The 24,459-nt window shown below is 43.1% G+C and overlaps 2 protein-coding genes across 3 annotated transcripts in view; both read right to left on the reverse strand.

The window, feature by feature from the left end:
- dlk2 (delta-like 2 homolog) overlaps positions 1 to 24,459 on the reverse strand; it is a 528,840-nt gene that overhangs the window by 209,951 nt on the left and 294,430 nt on the right. The gene's annotated exons all lie outside the window — the stretch shown is intronic.
- Positions 7,752 to 23,489, reverse strand: lrrc73 (leucine rich repeat containing 73). 2 transcript variants are annotated; one of them, XM_079635765.1, is made up of 7 exons: positions 22,838 to 23,489; positions 19,244 to 19,404; positions 16,753 to 16,875; positions 16,256 to 16,356; positions 10,164 to 10,359; positions 10,018 to 10,050; positions 7,753 to 8,082 (listed from the first exon to the last, which is right to left on the reverse strand). In XM_079635765.1, exons 1-7 carry the CDS (start codon positions 23,107 to 23,109, stop codon positions 8,009 to 8,011), a joined length of 960 nt encoding a protein of 319 aa, XP_079491891.1. In that variant the 5' UTR covers positions 23,110 to 23,489; the 3' UTR covers positions 7,753 to 8,008. The 2 variants fall into 2 exon arrangements, with proteins under 2 accessions (XP_079491892.1, XP_079491891.1); XM_079635766.1 differs by lacking the exon at positions 10,018 to 10,050 and having other exon boundaries at positions 7,752 to 8,082; positions 22,838 to 23,488.

Raw genomic sequence — 24,459 nt, forward strand, 5'->3', positions numbered from 1 at the left:
CAAAGATGAGTTTTAAGGGATACAATTATTAAGGGGACTTTAAATCCACTATTGTTTGATATAGAATATATAGTCTATCATTTTGCAATACACTATAAATATAATCAACAACTTGAAATGAAGTTCTCTTACGTAGAGTTCTCTCGTACTGCGTCGAAAGAACGCTACGGGAAAGATATTTCTTTGTCGAGATTGAAGCCAAAAATTAATCCTTAATTTTGTAATATTGTAAAACGCTTTTCTGAAGCATACAACCTAGGCGGAGCAATACAGCTCACCCATTGGCTGCTCTGCCAGAAAAGCACAGCCTATGCGAGGCCAGGACGCTGACCAATGAGGGCGCTCCGCGCCCTTCTGCGTCACCTCCCGCCCAAACAGGCGTGGCCTAGGCCTATAAATACGAGCATAGCTGTCTAACACGCCGATTTTCTTAAATTCAACGAAGCTGCACGCATCGCTGGATTGATTCGAGCCGCCACAGCCGTTTGGATACAAGCACCTCAGCAGGACGAGCCCTTACCTGAAGCCGCTGGTCATCGCCGCCTTCAGCCGCCGTTCCCTGCTGCGCTTCTCCGGCGTGGAATATCCTTTACATTATGTGTGTGTGTTTTGTGTGTGTGTTCGCCGTCGCGACACACAGTTTTTCCACCACTAAAAGAGCCGAGCGTCTTTTTCAAGATGCCTCGCACCTCCTGTGGCTCGTGTAGAGCCCCGCTCAGCGACGGGGACCACGTGCTGTGTTTCCTGCCTGTGAGTATCACGCAGCTTCAGCTCTCGTCGATGGCGGCTGCCATCACTGTAATTTGATGCCTACGGTGACTCTGCGGACTCGCCTGGCGTTCATTTACTGAAGCTGCATCTTTTCCGCCCGCTGTAGTGCCGCGCCGTGAAAAGCGCCGTGCTTAGCAGAGCCCGGAACCTCCCTCCACCACGAGGTGCTCGCCGCTGCTGCCGCCAGCTTCTCCGCCCGCTTCGCTGGACTCTATGATCGACGGACAAGGGCCACTGTGTGCCGCCGCGTCCGTCATGAACGAGGAAGGTGAAGCCGCGTCTGTGGAGGACGACTGCTTTTCTCTCCCGCTTGGATGGGCGAGCTCCGAGGATCTCCCCTCCCCCGCCGCTCATGAGCGTCGACGAGAAAGACCAGCATCGATGCGCTTACCGGCTGGATGGCTGTTTTTCTGCAGAGGAACGTACGTTACCGTCCTCACGACCCGCGCCCTTTTCTTCCTGAATTCACGAAGAAAGCGCGGAGTCCCGGAAAGCCCCGTCTTTAGCCAGGATGCGCACTTCTGCTTCGAGGGAAGCTACAGTGTTAAAATCCCGCCGCGGCCGGATTTCACTAAAATGTCTCGCTCGCACAGTCCCAACATACGCGACCGTGCCAGTGTATTTTGCAGTCACCAAATCAGCATCAATGCTCGTTTGCCTGCACACAAACGCCGTTTTCACGACGCCCCAGGTAAATCTGAAAATGTATTTTCTGGTGTCCCGGCCACGGCCGATGGTGTAATGTGTGTATCCGTAATGCCCACGACTCAGTGCCCATTCATACACACAAGCACAGCCCTACACAATACAGGGCTTGCACACATAAAATCGACTCGTCGATTGTGCAATACATGTAAGTTAGTGAACGTGCCCGCTTTTCAGTGCCCACAATCACTACACACTGCATGTCCCGTGGTTTCTGTAAACGAAACGAATGCACGGTCAGTCGGTTCTGATAGACAGTACTCTCTGTGCTACACGGTGTCCCGGCCACAGCCGATGATGTAATGTGTGTAACTGCAATGCCCACGACCCAGTGCCCATTCATACACACAAGCACAGCCCCACACAATACAGGGCTTGCACACATAAAATCGACTCAATGTCGATTGTGCATTATATGTAGTGAGCGTGCCCGCTTTCAAGTGCCCACAATCACTACAAGCTACATGTCAACATGGTTTCTACGGAGCTCGCACCGCGTGCTCTCTCTCTCTCTCTCTCAGCTGAGAGAGCTGAGCGCGCGCGCGGGCTGCACGCTCGATAAGCGCGCCCCCGCATCACGCCATGTTACAGCACACGACTGCTCTCGTGTCGCCGCCATTTCGCGACCAGAGCCCGGTTTTTCAACCCGTGCAAGCACAGCCCCGTACAACACAGGGTCTGCACACATAAAATCGACTCAGGTCGATTGTACTTTACATGTAGTGAGCGTGCCCACTGTCCAGTGCCCACAACCACTACACACTGCACGTTCCGCGGTTTTTCTGTAAAAACGAAACCAACGGACGATCAGTCAGTTCACAAACACAGTATTCCCGGTGTTATAAATGTGCCCGCTACCACGCGCCCACATTTATTCACAAATATACGAGCCCTACGGGCAGCCCCGTTCAACACAGGGTTTGCACACATAAAATCGGCTCACACCGATTGTGCTTTACGTGTAGTGAGCGTGCCCACTGTCCAGTGCCCACAACCACTACACACTGCACGTTCCGCGGTTTCTGTAAAAACGAAACTAACGAACGGTCAGTCAGTTCACAAACACAGTGTCCCCGGTGTTATAAATGTGCCCGCCACCAAGCGCCCACGTTTATTCACAAACATAACGAGCCCCGTAGGGCTCGCCCCGCGTGCTCTCTCTCAACTCAGAGAGTCGAGCGCGCGCGGGACGCATACTGTGTTAAACATGTCCCCCGCCTCAGACGCCACGGCGTCCATGTCACAGCACATGGTTGCTCTCGTGTCGCCGCCATTTCGCGACCAGAGCCCAGATTACATTCAACCCCTAGTCACACGTGCAGATGCATGGGAAGGACTACCCGGGGTTTCAGAATGGGTGCTAGAGACTATAAAAAGAGGCTATTCGCTACAGTTTTATCGACGCCCTCCCCGTTTCACGGGAAAAGTCGAAACCACGGTAAAAACAGAAGTAGCACATCTACTTCGAGCCGAAATAGCGAAGCTATTGAGCAAAGGGGCCATAGAGCCTTTATCTCAAGCTCAGAGCGAAGGGGGCCTGTACAGCAGATATTTCCTGGTACCGAAGAAAGACGGGGGTCTCAGACCCATTTTAGATCTAAGGCGTCTGAACAAAACGCTTGCAAAGCGGAAGTTCAGAATGCTCACGACCAGAAGTATCCTCGCGCAAATTCGCCGAGGAGACTGGTTTATGGCAATAGATCTGAAAGACGCGTATTTTCACATACAAATTGCGTCACGTCACAGGCGATTTTTGAGATTCGCCTTCGAGGGCCGGGCATATCAGTACACAGTCCTGCCATTCGGCCTATCCCTAGCACCTCGTACATTTACAGTGTGCATGGACGCGGCGCTGGCACCCCTGAGACTCCGGGGCGTTCGAATTCTGAACTATTTGGACGATTGGCTAATTCTGGCTCAATCGCCATCAGAACTCGCTCACCACAAGACACTAATACTCGATCACCTCGAGTGCTTAGGTCTGAGAGTCAATTGGGAGAAAAGTTCACTGTTTCCCAGTTAAAGGATCTCCTTTTTAGGACTGGATCTGAACTCACTGTCTATGACAGCACAGCTGTCATCACAGCGCAGGCGAAATACCCTGCAAATGGCGAAATCCTTCCTCAGCGGCCACATAGTGCCACTCAGGAGATTTCAGAAAATGCTGGGCCTCATGGCCTCAGCCTCAACAGTGCTGCAGTTGGGCCTGCTGCGCATGCGCCCATTACAGTTCTGGTTGAGAGCGCGCGTACCGCGCCGAGCATGGCTACACGGTCGTTATCGCCTCAAGGTCACTCAGGAATGCATTTCAGCCCTGACACCATGGAGAGCGTCAGACTGGTACCGGTCAGGTGTAAGCCTGGGGACTTCCTCGAGCCTGAAGGTGGTGTCCACGGACGCTTCCACCTCAGGCTGGGGAGCACTGCTCGACGGCAGTCCGCTCTTTGGCCAGTGGTCAGAGCGAGCCGAACTACCGCACATAAACTGCCTGGAAATGATGGCAGTGGACTTTGCGCTGAGGCGCTTCTGTCCCCGGATAAAAGGACACCACGTCCTGGTCCGCTCGGACAACATGTCGGTAGTAGCCTACATAAACCGCCAGGGTGGCGTGAGATCCCGGAACCTATTCAGGTTAGCGGAACGCATACTGGTGTGGGCCCAGCACAACCTGCGCTCGTTAAGAGCAATGCACGTGCCAGGCCACTTGAACGTAGGCCCGGACAGACTCTCACGGAACAACGTTCCCACGGGAGAGTGGTCCCTGCACACACAGACAGTGCGTCTGCTGTGGAAAACGTTCGGCAGAGCGGAAATAGACCTGTTTGCAAACCAGGAAAACGCTCATTGCCCAGAATTCTTTTCGAAGAGCGCGAACGCGCTGGCCAGAGTCTGGCCCCGCCGCCCGCTCTATGCTTTTCCTCCTGTCTCACTCCTGCCTCAAGTGCTGGAGCGTATCAAGGAGAGCGGATGCTCAGTACTGCTAGTTGCTCCATTCTGGACGAATCAGACCTGGTTCCCAGCTTTGATGCGACTGAAAAGTACTGCCCCGTGGCCGATTCCAGTGAGGAGAGACCTCCTCTCACAGGCCAAGGGCTCGATTCTGCATCCTCACCCCGAGCTTTGGTCCCTACACGTATGGGCCATAAACGGGTACCCGCTAACCTCCCAAGAGGAGTGTTAGACACGATCGAACAAGCTAGGGCTCCGTCTACTAGACGGCTCTACGCTTCCAAATGGTCGGTGTTCTCTGGATGGTGTTCAGATCAAGGTCTGTCACCACTTCAGTGTGGAGAACCGGAGATTCTCTCCTTCTTGCAAGAGCTATTGGATAAGGGAAGAACCCCATCCACGCTCAAAGTCTATGTGGCTGCCATATCAGCGTTCGTTAATCCAACGCTTGGCCGTTCACTAGGCAGGAACGACCTGGTGGTCCGCTTCCTGAGAGGCGCCAGGAGGTTAAACCCTCCAAGGCCTCCTTCAGTCCCCGTTTGGGACCTTTCTACAGTGTTGAACGCTATGAAAGGGGCCCCTTTCGAGCCTATTCACTCAGTTGACATGAAACACCTGTCTCTCAAGACCGTGTTTCTTTTGGCTCTCGCTTCAGTGAAGCGTGTGGGAGACTTGCAAGCGCTCTCAGTGAGAGCTTCTTGTATGGAGTTCGGGCCAAACGACTCTATAGTCGTATTGAAACCGAAGCATGGGTACGTGCCTAAGTCCCTCAACACACCGTTCAGGGCTCAGGTCATCTCCCTGTCGGCCCTGCCGGCCTCAGAGGACGGAAATAGCTCCCTTTGCCCGGTCAGGGCATTAAGAGCTTACGTGTCCCGCTCCGCTGTTTTTCGACAGACGGAGCAGCTCTTTGTTTCGTTCAGCGGGCGCTCCAAGGGACGAGCCGCAACGAAACAGAGTCTGTCTCGATGGGTAGTGGACGCCATTGCGCTAGCCTACGCATCTAGAGGCTTGGAATGCCCTTTGGGCATCAGAGCACATTCCACGAGAGGCATGACCTCTTCATGGGCTTGGTATAGCGGAATCTCGTTACAAGATATCTGTATGGCGGCAGGCTGGGCCTCCCCGTCTACATTTATTAGGTTCTATAACCTAGAGGTTCCTGCGTTGCAGGCTAAACTGCTCTCGGTCTAGAAGACTATGTATAAGTGTTCCTGCCCCGCGATGCGGCCCAGGTCACTTCAATGGTAATATGTACAAGTGCTCCTGCCCCGCGCTGCGGCCCAGGTCACTTCAATGTCTAATATGTATAAGTGTTCCTGCCCCGCGCTGCGGCCCAGGTCACTTCAATGTTTAAGCATCACTCACTGACAATGTGTCCCATGAGCATGCTATTACCCCTCATATATATCTATATTTACATATATATGCTATTATGCCTTAAGAGGCACTACTATAAGGGATGATGCTATTTTAGCCGCTCTCCCTATACTTCTTGGGGTAGGCGCTTGTATACCAGGGCGCGCGCGCCCTTAGGTGTCTGTGTCGATCCAAGAACACGCACGGCGGTTTGCATAGGGTTCCCGTAGCGTTCTTTCGACGCAGTACGAGAGAACTCTACGTAAGAGAACGTACTCGGTTACTAACGTAACCTCGGTTCTCTCTAGGAGAGGGAACGAGTACTGCGTCTCATGCCGTGCGTGTCCACGCTGCGTCGCTTCATTGACGAAAATCGGCGTGTTAGACAGCTATGCTCGTATTTATAGGCCTAGGCCACGCCTGTTTGGGCGGGAGGTGACGCAGAAGGGCGCGAAGCGCCCTCATTGGTCAGCGTCCTGGCCTCGCATAGGCTGTGCTTTTCTGGCAGAGCAGCCAATGGGTGAGCTGTATTGCTCCGCCTAGGTTGTATGCTTCAGAAAAGCGTTTTACAATATTACAAAATTAAGGATTAATTTTTGGCTTCAATCTCGACAAAGAAATATCTTTCCCGTAGCGTTCTTTCGACGCAGTACTCGTTCCCTCTCCTAGAGAGAACCGAGGTTACGTTAGTAACCGAGTACGTTTTATATTGTCCATCTTCTTTTATTTTATTGTCATTCCCAGTGTTTCGTGTAATTGTATTTTTTCCCTCATTAAAGACGTTAATCAGTCTTGTGCCTTTGTCTGATTTTCAAATAACAGCTTTAATGAGGGAAAGAACTAAAAGATGTTAACTGTGCACATTGCAATAACCCATTTTTTTATTGCAAAATATACACATATGAACACATATGTAATTACTGTAGTTTTACAGCTAAGGAGATTGACTGGATTATTCACAGTGCTTCATGGGAGTTAAAGAGCTCTTTTGGCACAGTTAGTTTGTTTCAATTCTCTGATTTGTCAGAGATTTCTTTGCAGACTCATGGGTAATGTAGTTTTCCACCAGTAATTCTGCTCCTAAACACAATTAAATAGTGAAATCCACATGTACCGGATCTGGGCCGACACTGTGTTGCTGTCTGGGATGTGTAATAATAACTAAACCATTCCCCTACAAATTATGACCATTCAATATTAACCATGTATATCTCTTTAAAGGGGCGGTTGATTATGATTTCACTTTTCTAACTTTAGTTAGTGTGTAATGTTGCTGTTTGAGCATAAACAACATCTGCAAAGTAACAACGCTCAATGTTCAAAGCAAAGGGAGGAATTTGCTTTTAAAGAAATAGCTTTTTAAAGACTACAACAAGCGGCTGGTACGAACTACAAGACATTCCTCCCGGGTAAGTGACACACAACCCCTAAAATTTACATAAACCCCGCCCCCGGAACACGATTTATAGATTATCAAGACAGAATATGCTAATCAATGACTAGAAGATAACTACACATCAGCAACATAAATTCATCAACAAACCATTCAGAAATGTTGTCTACATGTTGGCACTTCTTCTTGAGTCTCTCCATCATCGTCTGACTCCGGTTTGAACATAAAAGGCTGAAAGTTTTGGTAATTTTCAGTGTGTGTCTGTGTGAGTGCAAGCTGTTGTAGCTCCGCCCCCTGTGCCGGGAGCAGCAGCTCATTTGCATTTAAAGGGACAGACACAAAACGGTGCGTTTTTTTGCTCACCCTCAAAATGTGACATTTTTAACATGCTAAATAAAATACATGTGGGGTATTTTGAGCTAAAACTTCACACACACACTCTGGGGACATCAAAGACATATTTTACATCTTGTGAAAAGGGTATTACACCACCCCTTTAATGTAGTACAAAATTTGAATTGTCGGGTCAGACACAACAAAAACAAACAAAACAAAATCAAGAGGAAAAAGCATTTAAAAAGATGTAAACTGATTTATTCAGGCATCAGGCCATCACATCAACCCTATACAGCTCATCTAACAGAGTATACTGTTATCGGTTAAATACTCATTTATAAATAGACTGTACATCTGTAAAATAAATAATTCACTATTGCGTATTATAAGTCACTTGGTGTTTAAGGTTTTTGTTCCAGCTGCGCTAACTGCTACAGGTCATGCGGTGTGAGGCTGCGCTCCTGCAGTGGCCGAGCACAACACACAGCTCCAGCGTCACATCTCTGTCTCTGCCAGAAAGCTCTCGCCCAGGCCTGATGTCATCAGGACCATCTGGGAGCTGGAGGAGTCTGGAAGGGTCAGAGACAATTTGGTAAATGTTGGAAATGAATGAACAGGACAGGAAAAGGCTACTCCAGTTCTTAGGCTACGAAAGATTCTTCCTTGCAGCGATCGTTCATATTCTCTCATTTGAGTGGCTCTCTTTTGTCCGGTGTATTTCTGGAGAATATCCTGGCCGCGCTTCCTCGTGTACACTACCAAAGTTTGGGGTCAGTAAGAATTTTTTTTATGTTTTTGAAAGTATCATACTAAGGCTGCATTTATGTCATCAAAATACAGTAAAAATAGTTATGTTGTAAATATTATTCCAATTTAAAATAACTGTGTTTTCTATTTTTGTAGAATTTATTCCTGTGATCAAAGCTGTATTTTCAGCATCATTACTCATGTCTTCAGTGTCACATGATCCTTCAGAAATCATTCTGATATGATGATTTGTTGCTTAAAAAATATTTCTTATCATTATCAAATGTTGAAACATTCGTGCTGCTTAATATTTTTGTGGAAACCAAACGTTTATTTGATTAATAGAAAGTGCAAAAGAACAGCATTTATTTGAAATAATTGTTTTGTTACAATGTAAAAGTAATGTATTCATTTCTTAACAACAACAACAAAAAAAATCTTACTGACCTCAATGTAAATGAGAGGGGACTGTGTCTTTCAGGCTCCAAAATCTCTCTCTCACACACACACACACACACACACACACACACACACACACACACACACACACACACACACACACACACACACACACACACACACTTTCAAAAATTTCAGCTTTCCTTCTGAAGATCATCTTGCCCAAGCTCTGAAATTGACTATAAAAGTCTTGTGAACTATAAAAATTGGGCATTGACATCATTGGCCCTGTTTACAGCTGGTATTAAGATGTGTTTTTGTCGATCGGATCACAAGTAGACGAGGGAGACACATTCCCGTTTACACCTGGTGTTTTAATCCATCTCTTTTGTCCACGTTCGACCACTTCTGTCCTGATTTCTTCGAGGGGAGGGACTATGGACAGGTAAATCTATGGACTTTTTCACATCTTTCTATCTGATGGATGAAATAAGCTTGCGCAATTTATGAACGCGACCGGAAACGACGGAAAAACACAAACAGCATCAGCTTTAGTTTCGGCTCTGACAGCCGAAGACCAGCCGAACGCTGTGAGTGTGTGTTAGAAATCAGGAATGATGAGAGAACATCGTGCTTGGTATGTTTTTCATCTTCAAACCAAACTTGGATCTTCAGCCGACAAAGTTTAAATCCCGTCTGGCTAGCACGCTTCCCATAATGTTCACGCATTAGTTCAGTCGGCGGAAAGTAGACGGTCTTTTGTGGCTGTTTGAACACATTTGATCACATGAGCGTTTACACTACGAAAGCAATCCGGTCAAATGTGTTTTCTACCTCTAGAAGTGGTTAAAAGTGGACAAGCTCAAAACGTTTTAGACCCGTTTACATCTGTATTTAGCGTCGTCCACTTGTGATCCGATCGACCAAAACACATCTTAATACCAGGTGCCTATTGATTTTACTGATATGGAGTACTTGTTTGACACTTTTAAGGTGTTTTTGTGTGTGTGTGTGTGTGTGTGTGTGTGTGTCATTTTGGAGCTTGACATCTCCAGTGCCCATTAACTTTCATTATATGGAAAGGAATGGTCAGGATATGCATCCAAAATTCACCTTTTGCGCAAAAAGTCATACAGGTTTAAAGCGGCATGAAGCTGAGCGTTGACAGAATGATAATTTCTGGCTGAACTCTTCCTTTAAAATGTATCTTTACTAATAATAACCTCTAAGTCTAAAGACTTCAGTACATACAGGACAGAGAACTCACAACTTGGCCATTATAAGAAATTCAAATTTCTATTTCGTAAATAGTAAATGATCTCTCTTAAATAATGCATGAGAAATGTGAATTTCTGTACTTCCCTTTTGCCCCAGCCTCTTAGAACCAGTTACTGCAGGAAAGTCATCCACAAACAAAGAGGGGAAGAGAAAGCGGGAGATCTGAGTGAAACAGTCTTGAAGCAGAGAGAACAGGCTGAGAGAGAGAGGCTGGGTCAGCCCTTACTGCTGTGGGGAACCCAGCTGGGCTTCTCCCTGGGGGTCACCGAGCTCCCGCGGGCCTCTCCGTCCTTCTCTTCCTCCTCCTCGCCTTCGGAGAGGAGATCCGAGATCTGCTGCTGCAGCTCCGGGCTGATGTCGTTCTCCGCCAGAACCAGCGCACGCAGGCTGGTGGGGTAGTTCTCCACCATGTCCAGGAAGATCTGACCAGAGAGGAACAAGGCATGAGGAAAATGAATGTGCCCAAAACTGGGAGTAGTTCACTTCAGAATGAAAATGTCCTGATAATTTACTCAGCACCACATCATCCAAGATGTTCATGTCTTTCTTTCTTCAGTCGAGAAGAAATTAAGGTTTTTGAGGAAAATATTCCAGGACTTCAATGGTTATCAACGGGTTGAAGGTCCAAAATGCAGTTTTTAAGTGCAGCTTCAAAGGCTCTACTACACGATCCCAGCCGAGGAATAAGGGTTTTATCTAGCCAAACCATCGGTTATTTTCTTTAAAAAAAATACACATTCATATACTTTGTAACCACAATTGCTCATCTTGCACTAGCTGTTTACAAAATGAGCGTGCAAAGACTAAAAGTCAAGCGCCATTTACACAAAAAAAAAAGAAGGTAAAACAACGATGTTGGACAATTTTGAAGTTGTAGTTTTTCACCTACCCTACACTTTTGAGCCGGATCACGCGTGACCTTTAAACATGATTACATAATGCGTGAAGTCGTGGACGTGCAAGACCAGAATTTGTTCAAGAAATTTTCAGAAAATGAGCGATGGTTTGGCTAGATAAGACCCTTATTCCTTGAAGCCTTTTAAAGCTGCACTGAAACTGCATTTTGGACCTTCAACCCAACCTTAGTTTCTTCTCGACTGGAAAAAAGACATGAACATCTTGGATGACATGGGGGTGAGTAAATTATCAGGAAATTTCTATTTTGAAGTGAACTACTCCTTTAAAGACCAAATAAATTGCGGCAGCAACTATCTGGTTGACACTCCAACATGATAGGTGGCAGTATTGCACCTTATGAAGAAGACATATTGTGTGGCTACCATACAAAATCATGTCGGAGGAAAAAGTTAGCTCAGTGGGAGTTTTTTTGGATTCCATCAAAAAGATGAGGTGAAAATCCCCGATCACACCACGGCCAAAACCTATAGCGATAACTAAAAATAAAGTTTTAAAGTGTTGAGGTCAAAGTAGACGTTGTTCGCCTACGTGGGTTCAGCAGGACTTACTGACGACTCATTTTCAGCAGTTCAGAATCGGTTCTTTCTTTCGGGAGACATTTATCTACTTTGATCTTTGAAACTTTGCAGACCTTTTACATTCACAGACAGCTATATTACACACTGCATGAAAGGGAATATCTGAAAAAGCATAATTGGGGCATTTTAATAATAGTTTCAATTCTATGAGAAGAGGGAGTCCACATCACATCTATAATGATAACAACACAGAGGAACAAATCATTTTTCAGAAGGATTTTTTTCCAGCTGATGAATGATAAAAACACTAACAACCAATCATAATCCAGCTGACTTTAAAGAGCTGAAGCATTTAAACCAGCAGACGACAAAACTGCAGCGCACATATAATACACAGAACGATATCGTCCGTTGGTGTGGATAATATAGTTATCTTTATAGTTATCTTTCTTGGTGTGAACAGGCCTTTAGACGGCCCAGTTTACAGGAAGTGCATCATTGCGCTGCTGGTACTGCAGCAGTTTCTTGATTATTACGCAGGAATGAGAGTATATAGTTCCTAGTCATATCGGCCTAGAAAATCACAACTTTTAAATTTCCGTCGGTCTTAGTACACGATGTAACTACAGAAGAGTCAAGTTTTAAATAGGGAAAATATCTAAACTCTTTGGTCATTTTTTTGAGAGAGATGCTAACGGTCTAATCAGATTCAATGATCTATGCTAAGCTATGCTAAAAGTGCTACCGCCAGACCCGGAGATCGGCTGAATGGATTCGAAAACGGTAAAACTGTTTAACTCTATGAGTTGAAAATGAGCCTATTTAAAAAAAAAAGTGGAGTGTTTCTTTAAAATAACCTTCTTTTAATTAGAATATATTGTCAAATGTAAAGTATTACTGTGATCAAAGCTGAATTTTAGTCACAAATACCCGGATGACCTAATACACCTGCTGAGATTCTGCAACCAATGAGCACTTTACCATCCAATGACATCAGGAGAGATGAGGAGCTATCAAGTTCTCTATCAAAGACTTCATGGTGTCTTTTCAGGACAAAGGTCCAAACGTTGCAATTACAGCCTTCATGAGAGGATCACACACACTGAGATCACAAATCAGAAATGTTCTGTACAACCTTGCCCTCTAGTGGAGAATTATGAAGACAAAACCCTCTAATTATACCTCCTTACTACAGTCCCAAAGGAAGCAGAGAAGGCTTTTAAACTAAGGAATAGTTCATCCGTTTACTGATGTCAAAGGTCATGTTGTGGTGTTTTCTTTCTTCCATGAAACACAGATAACAGAAGAAGGATAATAACACGAGGCTGGAAAGACATGAGGATGACAGGGGTATTATGGCTTAAAGTTGTGCTTAATCCATTATTCTCCTCCACAGTGCTATTCTGCAGGTGGTGTAGGAAAAGGTTTAGGATTACTCATCTGGTTTATGAAGTGCATATCTGATCTACATGCCCAATCTCCTTTCAATTGCAAAATGAATGTAGCCACTGCACAGATTACCTTGTATGCATCACATAAATCATCCCTGATTTCATTTAGAAAATGGGTGAAGTTGAAAAAGAATAGGGTTTATTCTTGCAGAAATCAAAGTGAGCTTCATGGCAGGGTCTTTTATCTTTTTATTTTTTTTAAAGAATTGCAATCTAATAGGCATTTACACACGTTTTGGAGAGCAGCTGAATATCATACGCTGCTCTAGCTTAATAGAATAATTCACCCAAACATGAAAATTCTCATTATTTACTCTCATCATTTCTTTCTTCAGTGGAGTTGTGAAGAATAGTCTGTCATCGGGATATTCTTAAGACATTTTCACTACTATACCATTCAAAAGCTTGGAGTCGGTTATATATATTTTTAAAGAAGTCTTTCTGCTCACCAAGGCTGCATTTCATTGAACAATACATTAGCCTGATATTGTAAAATATTATTACAGTTTAAAATAACCTTCTTTTCATTTGAATATATTGTACAATTGTGTGTATTCCTGTGATCAAAGCTGAATTTTCAGCATTATTACTCCAGTCTTCAGTGTCACATGATCCTTCCTGATTATGATCATAATGCTGCTTCATATCTTTGTTTTTCTGGTTTCTTTGATGAATAGAAAGTTCAAAAGAAAAGCATTTATTTGAAATCGAAAAATTTGAAATGTCGAAATGTCTTCACTGTCACTTTTGATCAATTTAATGCATCCTTGTTGATTTTTTTTATTTTTTTTTAAGCGTACTGACATCAAACCTTTGAACATTAGAGTAACGTTTATGTTCCACAGATGACAGAAAATCATACAGCTGGTGAAATATGGAGGGTGAGCAATTTTTATTTATTTGAACTATTAGGCATGTAATATTCTCAGCCTGCATATTATTCTAAATATAATGTAAATATTAACCAACAACAAAATCCTTCATAAATAATTAATTTGAATAAATATGTTCAAAAACAACTATGTTCCAATCCAATCTGACTTCTGACCTGTAATGCTGCCTGAACCCTAATCATACACTGTTCCTTCATTGGCCAGAGGAGAATCATTAATCACATGACTGTCGTGAGTTAACTCGCGATTAATCGCACATTTTTTATTTGTTATAAATGTACCTTAAATTAATACTTTTCAAGTTTGTAATACTCTAATAATTATGGGCATGGATAAATATGGATGCTTTATGCAAATGTATGTTTATTATTGAAACCAACATAGAGCATGAAGACGAGACGTGTTTCAAAGATCAGAGATGTTTTTCTATTAGACACATGAAGAAAGAACAAAGAAATACCAGGTTCGCATTACTTCTCTTTCTTTGCACTGAGCGATTTACTAAAACAAACACGTTTATATTTTTGCATGACAGGGCAGCTCTTCTGAAAATGCTAAATGTACATTTATTATTTATTATTACATTAGTTTGTCTCTCTCTGTGCCCATTGTGAAGAAGCTAAGTTCTCAATAAAACAGTTTTCATTGGTATATTTTACTGTTTCTGTTGTCAAACAACGGAATGAATATGAAATAGTGACTGAAACGCGACCCATTAAACATAACCAGCTCTCCCTTCCAAGATGTTAATCTGCACAAAAACCCTGATAATCGAGCCGTCGTCTGATGAAATCAAATACACATACGATAAAGACAATATCAACATAATCAGCAACATAATATCTGTGTTTAACTGAAGAAGCGCTGCTCCTCTCTGCCGAGAGAGAGAGAGAGAGAGAGAGAGAGAGAGAGAGAGAGAGAGAGAGAGAGAGAGAGAGAGAGATATGTGCGCGCGCGCTGGGAGAACAGTACCCGTGATTCTCAGGTACTAAATAAGGTTTGGGCGCTTCTTTGAACGGAAAAAAATCGCTAAAGGGGTCTGCATTGTCGCTAAGTTGTAAACACTGTGTATCTCCATTTCTCGAACTAGGGGTTGGGTCACGGGTCAAACAGAAAATACGCACTGCGTTAATCGCGCGTTCAAAAAATGAGTGCCGTTATTATGATTTTGCGTTAACGTGTTAACTTTGACAGCACTAATATATATATATATATATATATTAACTAAATTAAGAACTTTTTAACTTACTTAAAGGGACACTCCACCCATTTGCATTAAGAGGTCCATTGTTAGAAAACCAGTCATACTATTGAATGGTCGTGCAACATTCTCTCATTTTCCCCTGAGACGAGAGAAATCCACTATTTACCTTTTTCACTTCCTCCTACAATGATGCAAAAATCGTCGTTTGACGTCATTGTAGGAGGAAGTGTAAAAAGGGGGGATTTCTGTAAAGACTACAAGCACAAGTTCCCACCCTTTCAAACCCGCCCATAGGGGGTTGTACCTAATGCGCTAACAGACCTATCACAGATCAGTGTCAGTGCGTTTGATTTCACCGGGAGAAACTTTTCGAAAATATGGAGAAAAATACTGAATTTTCAGACGGATGCATTGGGGAGGATTTTTATTTTGACGAAGTTATGTTAGAAACGGATGTTCGTGGCTTTATGAGCCACAGTATAGCGACGAGCAGCTGAGGTCTATGGAGGAACAGGAGGCGCCGGCGGCTTCTGCAGAGTGCAGCCGAGGCAGAAGACCTGCCTGTCGCGGACGAGAAGCCCGGACTGGCTCGAGCTGGGGCGGACTGGTGGTGCCTGTGCGCATACGGACACAGAGATAGAGTCCGTCTGCTGCAAAGAATTTCAACGATGCCAATTTCTCCTGGACGAAATCTCTGAATCAGACGAGGACACGGACGTTTGTGTCGTGAACCATCATAGATCCGCACCGCATCTGTTCTGACTGAACATCCCGGTACCATGCAATAATTCACCATTCCGAAAGAAATAAAAATGAGGAGTAATTCACTAATGAGTTCGCCAACTAGCTTTAATGTTTGTGTGAAATTAATTTCAAGCTCTGATGGTTAGCTAGCTTTGTAGACGGAAGAGTGATTTCTCTGATAGGTGGATACCTCATACGCGCCGTTCTGGATTAATGGGAGTGGCTTGCGGAGCTTTGCAATATGGTGCATTGTGGGAGTTGTTGTCTTTCATACAAACGCGCCCTAAAGTTACTTTCTGTCTTTTCTCGGTCAAGAAGGCACCAAATTCGAAAATTATTTCACATTTTGACTACATATATGACCCACTTTCAATAAAGATGAATGTCCCCACGGGTGAAATGCCCCTTTAAGCTGGACTATGACGCTATTTTCTTCTAGATCTGCTGTACAGCAGAAACAAACTTTGTTAATGTTACAAACATTATTTTCCTGATATCTCTGTAAAGCTGCTTTGAAACAATAGTGCTATATAAATAAAGTGACTTGACTGGTTTCATGAAGCAGTTCTGAGTTTGGAAAGGTACAGTACCTGTGCTGACTGGTTGGTGAGTCCGGTTCCCTCCAGATCCAGAACTTCAAGAGTTCGACTGGATGCGACAGAGACCGCCAACATCCCAGCGATGTGATCCCCTGGAAACCACAAGCAGAGGGAAAAGCTGAGACAGGGGTCTCAGAGTCCGACGTGCAAACCTAGCGCTTTTCAAAGAGCAAACCCTGCATTTCTCCAGCAGAAACATTTGTACGCATGGGTGGCAGTTTCATTCACGGTCAGCAAAATAAATGTCTCAATAATACACTGTGACATCTACACCTTCCACTGGGAAATACTTGCATCTTTGAATTCATTGTTAAATAGATTTATGTGTCAAGCGTATAAATTATTAAAAATGCTATACAAACAGTAAATGTCCAAAATTTTAATTTGCCTGAAAACAAATCCCTGATCGAACATGCAGTCAGTTTAGCGAGATCTGTGTATCATGGCCAGCACATATCCATACCTCAAACCCGCAGAAGATCACTCACCTAAGGGATTGTAGTCAAGGTTGAGGACCCGTAGCTGTGAGCTGTGAGCCACGGCGACGGCCAGTCGAGCCCAGCCCTGGCTGCTGATGGCCGGGTTAGCACTCAGTGTCAGCTCTTTAAGCCCTGTGCAGGATTATTGATCGCACTGTTGATTCATAATAGCTTCCCAGCATGCTTCTAGATCTAAAGCTACTTTCCCAGCTAACAGGGAATGTTCTTAAAGGGCATATTGCAGGTTAGAGTACCCAGTGAGCCAATGTATAGAACAATAATGTAGGAACTAGATTTAAATATAAACATATACTTATAAAACGCTATTTAGGCTTCTGGAGTCGTTTTTGTGAGAAAATTTTACTTCCGCATTTGAAAACCGCCAAACCGGAAGTGACGTAACATGAGGCAGAGCGGTCAAAGTAAACAATAGGAAAGCAATGGATCGCAATGACAGTTCGGACGCTGAGGAAATTGTAGCCTAAATGTTTACTCGTATGACAGACCTCAGCCATATAATTATGAGCCTGATATGAAGCCAAGAGACTCTAGACAGGTCAGGATTAGACTGAACAACGGTCAGAGGAGACGCATTGAGCTGTGGTCTGAGGAGAACAGGGCAGGAGTCGGGTCTCGATGAGAGAACAGTGTTAGCTTATAGATGTATTCACGTTAGCCGACGATATGTATAACACTATGCTCAGATCACAATATTGTAATTATGTGTCAGGCAATAGCAAAGCTAGTATTTAGACCCTTACCTGCACGTGTATGTCAGCCATTAGGAGACAGTTTCCAGAGAAAGAGGGACATTATAAAGGTTTTGAATGGCCCCACTTGGTGATAATGAATAAAAAAATAATCACAATCACAACTTTCTTACTGTATAAAAACTTTATATGTAGAAGCAGCCAACACAAACATTAAAATTCGGAGTACAGATTGAAAATGAACATAATATATTATATTATAATAATAATAATAAGTGTCGGCTGCAGACTTGCAAGACATTACAAGTTTATGGAGGATACGTTAATGAATTAAATTAAGACAAGGCACATTTTGTAAAACAAATGTACAATAAGTGATCTCTGACGGATCCGTGAGCGTCATGTTTCCCCCCGGTGGACGACCCACATGCTGAAGGCGGACCGGGCGACCCGATGAAGGAGCCGGGACAGTGTGCACATATCGCCGTCATCATATAACGTAACGTTAACTCATCATATCGCCGGGATTATAATCATGCAGTCTATAGTGAACGCTACACACTACCGCGTTTTTCAAAGCAGACGCAGAAGCGAAGTCCGTCTCTTACCCTGCACAAAACGCACACAAACACGGAAGAAACCACCATCCTTTTTCTTGTTCGGAAACCTGTGGACTAGATGTCCTGAGAGGCCATAATTCACAGTCATTTATCACGATAATTATTAATTGAAATACAATAACCACCGAAAACACACTGAATCACGACCGCTTCAACATAATACCAGCCTACTCTGCACTGAGCGAACGCAGAGCCGGCAAACGACACCCCATTCTGACGTAATATGACGCGGTGGTGAAAAAAAAGCGTTTTTTCAACACGGTCAAGGAAACGGTCACGTTTTCCACTGAATTTGTGCCCTTATGTCTGGCAAAACAATTTTTAATCGTGCATTTACTTTTCATATGGTATTTTCATACAAGGTTATATATTAATTCTGGAAAAAAAAAAAACCTGCAATATGCCCTTTAAAACTTCCCTAACATTCTCTCAAAGTTATGAACACATTTTCTTCCAGTAACATTAATACAATGTTCCTTCAGTTATCTGGTCCTTAATAATATTCTCAAAATGTTGGCACAAAAACATTATCTATGAAAAGGTTTTTTTTCCCTGAATTGGACGATCGTTACTAGTTGTTTCAGAATGGCCAGAGAACATTAAAAAGTAACAGTCTCATGTGTTCAACATTTTATGTTTCCCTAAGGTTCGCATAACCTAGCAAAGTTTCTTTTAAATTTTTTTTTATTTTTTAATTTTTTTTAACTAGATGCTTTGAACGTTCAGAGAACATTCAGAAATAACGTTAACATTATGAAAACGTTAGCAAAGCATTCTACGAACATATTTGTATTTGCTGGGATTACAATATTTTCAAAATGATTGAAAACCTTACACACAGCCTACAAAACCAAATGTGCTACAAAACTACAAAAACAGCTATTTCATCTACAGAAACACTGTTACAGGTTATTTCATTTATTTTAAGAAAGTGGAGAATGTGTTTTGAAACATGTTTTCCTGTGTGTTCACAATGATAAATTGAGAGAGTGCAGCAGAACTAAAATACATACAGTATATATCAGTTTTGCAAAAACGCTGTTATTTCTGACATATTTATTCAGCCAACGTAAAAGTACTGTAATATACTCCACTTAACATAACATATATAACTGCTTAGTTAATCTCAGTGAATAACAGGTTTTTGTATGGAAAGCGGTGATGTTTTACCCGATTTAGCTCCATCCGGAGGAAGCATGCCACAAATGATGCGAATGGCCTCATCTCCCAGCATGCAGTCCCCCAAATCCAAGGACACCAGAGAAGGGTGAGTGGAGAGGGCTCCATTCAGGGTGACCAGTCCTGCATCTAAAAGTGGACTTCCGTGGAGACTATAAGGGGCAAAGTGAACAGAGATGGACATTACGTTCTGTACTAAATTTACATTCCCTAAAGAAAATGGCGGCAAAATATTCGTTTTTTACATTTAGGTTTTAAAAGCATTTGTTCCAGATTTCTTTTTTTTGTTGTGCTGGTAAAAGTCTCTTCACATCCAGATAGCAATCACTAAGGTAAGTGGTCTAAATGTATGTATATGTATATATCGTCTGTGGAAGGCGTAGAAGCATAAAATGTTTGCCACTCAAAAAAATTACTCTTTAAAATAACTTTATTCAATTATGGACAGCGGTTCCACACAAGCAAATTATTTTGTATTAACATTAATGGATTTTTTTGAATCTATGTAAACTCCTTGTGTTGTGACTACACAACTGAATGAGAAATAATCTGTGAAATAGTAATGTCCAACCAAAATCAATGGAATTGCTTTCCTGTAAATTAATCCGGCTAAGTTAAGTGAACTTGTTAAAATAAATTTTTGAGGTCTGAATGCAATGATTCGATGTCCTATCTGCCTGTCAACATGTATTTCCATACCCCCGCGCACCAGCTCGCGCAGACATCACACTTCATCAGTGTGTTTCATGCTATGCAGAGTTAGACAGACGTCAGTCACTGAGCACCACAAACGAAACAGCAGCCGCCTTTTCTTGAACAAAAACAACGAGCTTAAAGGAACACTTCACCTCTGGAAAGATTAATGTGTATTTAAAATGGGTCATTTATGTAGAAGAAATGTGAAATTATTTTTGAATTTGGAGCCTTCTAGACTGAGAAAAGCCAGAAAATGTATTTTTGGCTTATGGGGATGAAAGACAACAACTCCCAGAATGCACTTGCTTCGCTGCCCTAGGAGGCCACGCCTACCGGTAGGAGATCGCAGTAAACAACAAGGCTATGCTACTAGTGAGTCTCCGTGAGTCTGCCCGGTATTTTGATGTCGCCCAAAATGTCCAGGAACCAGGATTCGGCTTTTGCGTTCTTCAGTCGCCATTCCTCATGTTTACTGTGACGAGCAGGAACGAGACTGACGGCCGCGGAGAACGATGCGAGCCCGGTGGCGTGATTACTGATGAGTGGCGCCGGCGCCTGTGAGACGCACCGGTCTCGTATCTCTCACGGAGGAGCGGGAATTTTCCTAGCAATGTTAAAACGAACATCAAACGATCACTTGTTTAGCGTTCATGTAAACACTACATTCAGATTCACCAATCGGAATGAATTCAGTTAGATTGAAACAAAAGGTGTGCATGTAAACTATGAATGCGACTGCAGAAAGCAAAAGCCGAATCCCGGACATTTTGGACCATCTCGACGGCCGGACATGTCCGGGAAAAAGAGGATGGTCACCGCTACTACTCAGCCTTCTCCACAGAATAAGAAACTGTTAGCTTAGCTTCCAATAAAAGATGGCTGACACTATATGTACATTCTGTGAGTGAGATCCCTCTATGGGCGGGTTGAAAACATGCGGAACAGCGCATTCTACTGGATAAATGATGAGCTAGTGTTTGTAGTCTTACCCTTATTCAAAGAAATTTGACTTCCTGCTTTTTATGACGCAAAATGACGATTTTTGCGTCATAAAAAGCAGGAAGTGGAACACTTAAATCCTTATTTCTCCCATCTCAGGGGAAAATAAGGGAATAAACCATGACCATTCGAAAATGTGACTGGGTTTCTAAAGATACAAAGTCTAATGCAAATGGGTGAAGTGTTCCTTTAAGCCCTGTGTCCACCAAAGTGTTTTTTCAATTGTTTTCAATGAGAGCGCCACATTTTTAGAACGCCATGAGCGTAACTCATGGGTCACTACGAATAACGCATTACCAGTCGCATCCGTTACTGTAAACCTTTATTTTTGCATGATGCTGCACGGACGCACGCCGGTAGGTGTCAGTATAAGTAGGTGTAACACTGGTCAGCGCAAGATTCTCATCCAAGGCTTTAATATTTCAATAATAATTTTATGGAATTATGTATAATAAATAAAATCAATTTTGTTGTACACATTAACTCAGCAATGTAATAAATCATATGTTTGACAGCATAAAGCATTGCTCTGCAAGTTGCTCTGTAAGTGTTCGATTGTTCCTCAATTGTTCTGCATGTGGCACATGATGCAATATAACGGCACATCTCAAGTTTTAGTGACACATGCCACTATCCACTGGCACATCCCAGTTGGCATGTGTCACTACAACGGACATGTCTCTTTATGTCGTGGCACCTCCAGTAGTGACACCTGCAGCTGTCTGCCAGAGTAGATGAAGTACACTTAACTGCAGAACGGTAATTAATATGTTGCTGCCAAACATATGATTCATTACATCATCATGGAGTTCATTGGTACAAAAAAAGTGGATTATTTTTTAATTGAATAATTTTGTCACGCAGGACCTTCCTCGGTGTAGCTTTAATATTTAAAAAATATTTCGAAACGTTTGTTGAATTTTTCAAATGCTCTGAGCACTTTTTTGCACTTGTATAAAAAAAGAAGATTGCTAGTATCTCGGCATGTAGGCTAATCCTTTTTGGATATGTAGCCTAACAAATAATTTTTTAATGAAATCGGATAACTTTCTGTTCCTACATTGACAGCTACGCAACTGACACTTTGACACTTTAAAAAGTTCATAAAGAGATCATAAAACTAACCCATATGATTTGAGCGGTTTAGGCTTTTATTCACATTTAAACATTGATCAGCGAATAAACAGCGAATCAGCGAACTTGCTTGATGTGCGAGAACAAACCTCATTGGTTCTACAGAAGCTGCTGCAACACGAGAATGAACCTCATTGGTTCTTGCGTAATACGAGAATTAACCTAATTGGTTCTTGCGTAATACGAGAATGAAGCTGATTGGTTCTTGAAAAAGCTTAAACTAGAGAATGAACTTTATCTCACACATCAAGTAAACATGCTTGAGCTAGCTTGCATTTACCATAAATCAACTGCTGTGTGAGTTGATGAATGTTTATGTGAATAAAATCCTAAATTCAATCTGTTCATAAAGTGACAGTGTCTCTTCAGAAATGTTGGTCTGAACCGCTAAATTCATGTGGATTAATTTTATGATCTCTTTATGAACTTTTTAATGCGTCAATGTGTCAGTTGCGTAGCTGTCCATCGATTCGGGAGGGACAGAAGCTCTCAGATTTCATCAAAAAAAAATCTTCATTTGTGTTCTGAAGATAAGCGAAAGTCTCACGAGTTTGGAACAACATGAGGGTGAGTAGCTAATGACAGAATTGAACGAACCATTTAAGTCTACTTGTCAAAGTCTCTCGAAATGGCTATTCCTTTCTTCGATCAGTCGTAAAAGTACTAGCACACTTCCCGATAATATCGCTTGAGTTTGTGCGATAATAATATGGTCGCTCGCTTGCCTAAATAAAGATTCCTTTCGGAAACACTCACAAGAGGGTCTGAATGGATCTGTTGGCCTTCAGCGCATCTGCCAGATGCTTGGTCCGGCCGATGGTGGACACCACGCCGAGGTTCAGGTTGAGCTGAGCGAGGGAGTGCGACTCTGCGACGCCGCGACACACACGGCCGAAGTCTCGGTCCGACAGCTGGCAGCCGCGCACGGACAGCAGACGCACACTGTTCTCCTTCAGGCTGTCGCAGATGTCTTTCACCTCCGCACAGGACAGCGCCTCTCCGGTTATCTGGATAGAGCCCGGCAGCATCTCGGTGGTGTCAGGCTTGACTAACGCGCATTATGTATCCAGCCGACGCCAGAGCACCAGCGACAGGCTCGGGATATCGCGGAAGGTGGTGCTGCTGTTTCAGCGTTTTGTGCTTCCCCTGTGTCTGCCTCCCGACATGATGCTTGGGGATCCTCAAGGCTTCGGTCTCTGCAGCATGAACCTAACGACGATGCTGGTGCTGTCGGACACTATGCATGCACTAAATGTCGCTCGCATTAGATTGTTCCCATCTCACTAACACCACCATTCAGGCATTAGGCGACTCCAGGCTTGAGGTAATCCGCCTGACAGCTGATGATGGTGGGATTGGCCACAAGGAGAGAAGAACGTGTCTCTGTGTGGACGCGCGCGTGTGTGTGAACGGAAAATGGTGCGCGAGCTCTTGAGGTGACGAGTGTTGCCTAACGTTACCTCTATTCCACATACCGATTATAACTTGGGTTGTGGAAGTAGGTTGCATACCGGTATACTGCATTAGAAAATAGATCACTGGGACAAGTTGTCACACATTTTACCCCAGTGAATAATTGTCTGTGTAGGTTTTTGTTTTTGAAAGTGAATTTCTGTATCAATATTTAAATAAATAAATTGTAGTGCTGTCAAATCGATTAATCGCATATAACATAAAAGTGTTTATAATACGTAGCCATGTATATGTAAACGCACACACATATAGGCTACTGTAGGCTATTGTATACTGTATACACACAAATAGCCTTTTATATAAATACAAACTTTTATGTAAGATGCGATTAATTGATTTGACATCAATAAAAAAATTATAAAAAACATATTTACCTCTATTCCACTGTACCAATTATAACTTGGGTCGTGGAAGTAGGTTGCATACCGGTATACTGCATTAGAAAATAGATCACTGGGACAAGTTGTCACACATTTTACCCCAATGAATAATTGTCTGTGTAGGTTTTTATTTTTGAAAGTGAATTACTGTATAGACACATAGGCTACCTATACCAACAAATAAATACATATCTAAATAAATTAATTGTAGTGCTGTCAAATCGATTAATCGCATATAACATAAAAGTGTGTTTATAATATAGCCTATATATATATATACGTAAGCTATGCCTATATGTAAAGTAAACACACACACATATATATTGTATACTGTGTACACAGAAATATTATATAAAGACAAACTTTTATGTTAGTTGCGATTAATTGATTTGACACCAATAAAAAATAGATAAAAAACATATTTACCTCTATTCCACTGTACCGATTATAACTTGGGTTGTGGAAGTAGGTTGCATACCGGTATACTGCATTAGAAAATAGATCACAGGGACAAGTTGTCACACA

This window comes from Phoxinus phoxinus, assembly GCF_949152265.1.
Source record: "Phoxinus phoxinus genome assembly, chromosome: 14".
Taxonomy (NCBI): domain Eukaryota; kingdom Metazoa; phylum Chordata; class Actinopteri; order Cypriniformes; family Leuciscidae; genus Phoxinus; species Phoxinus phoxinus.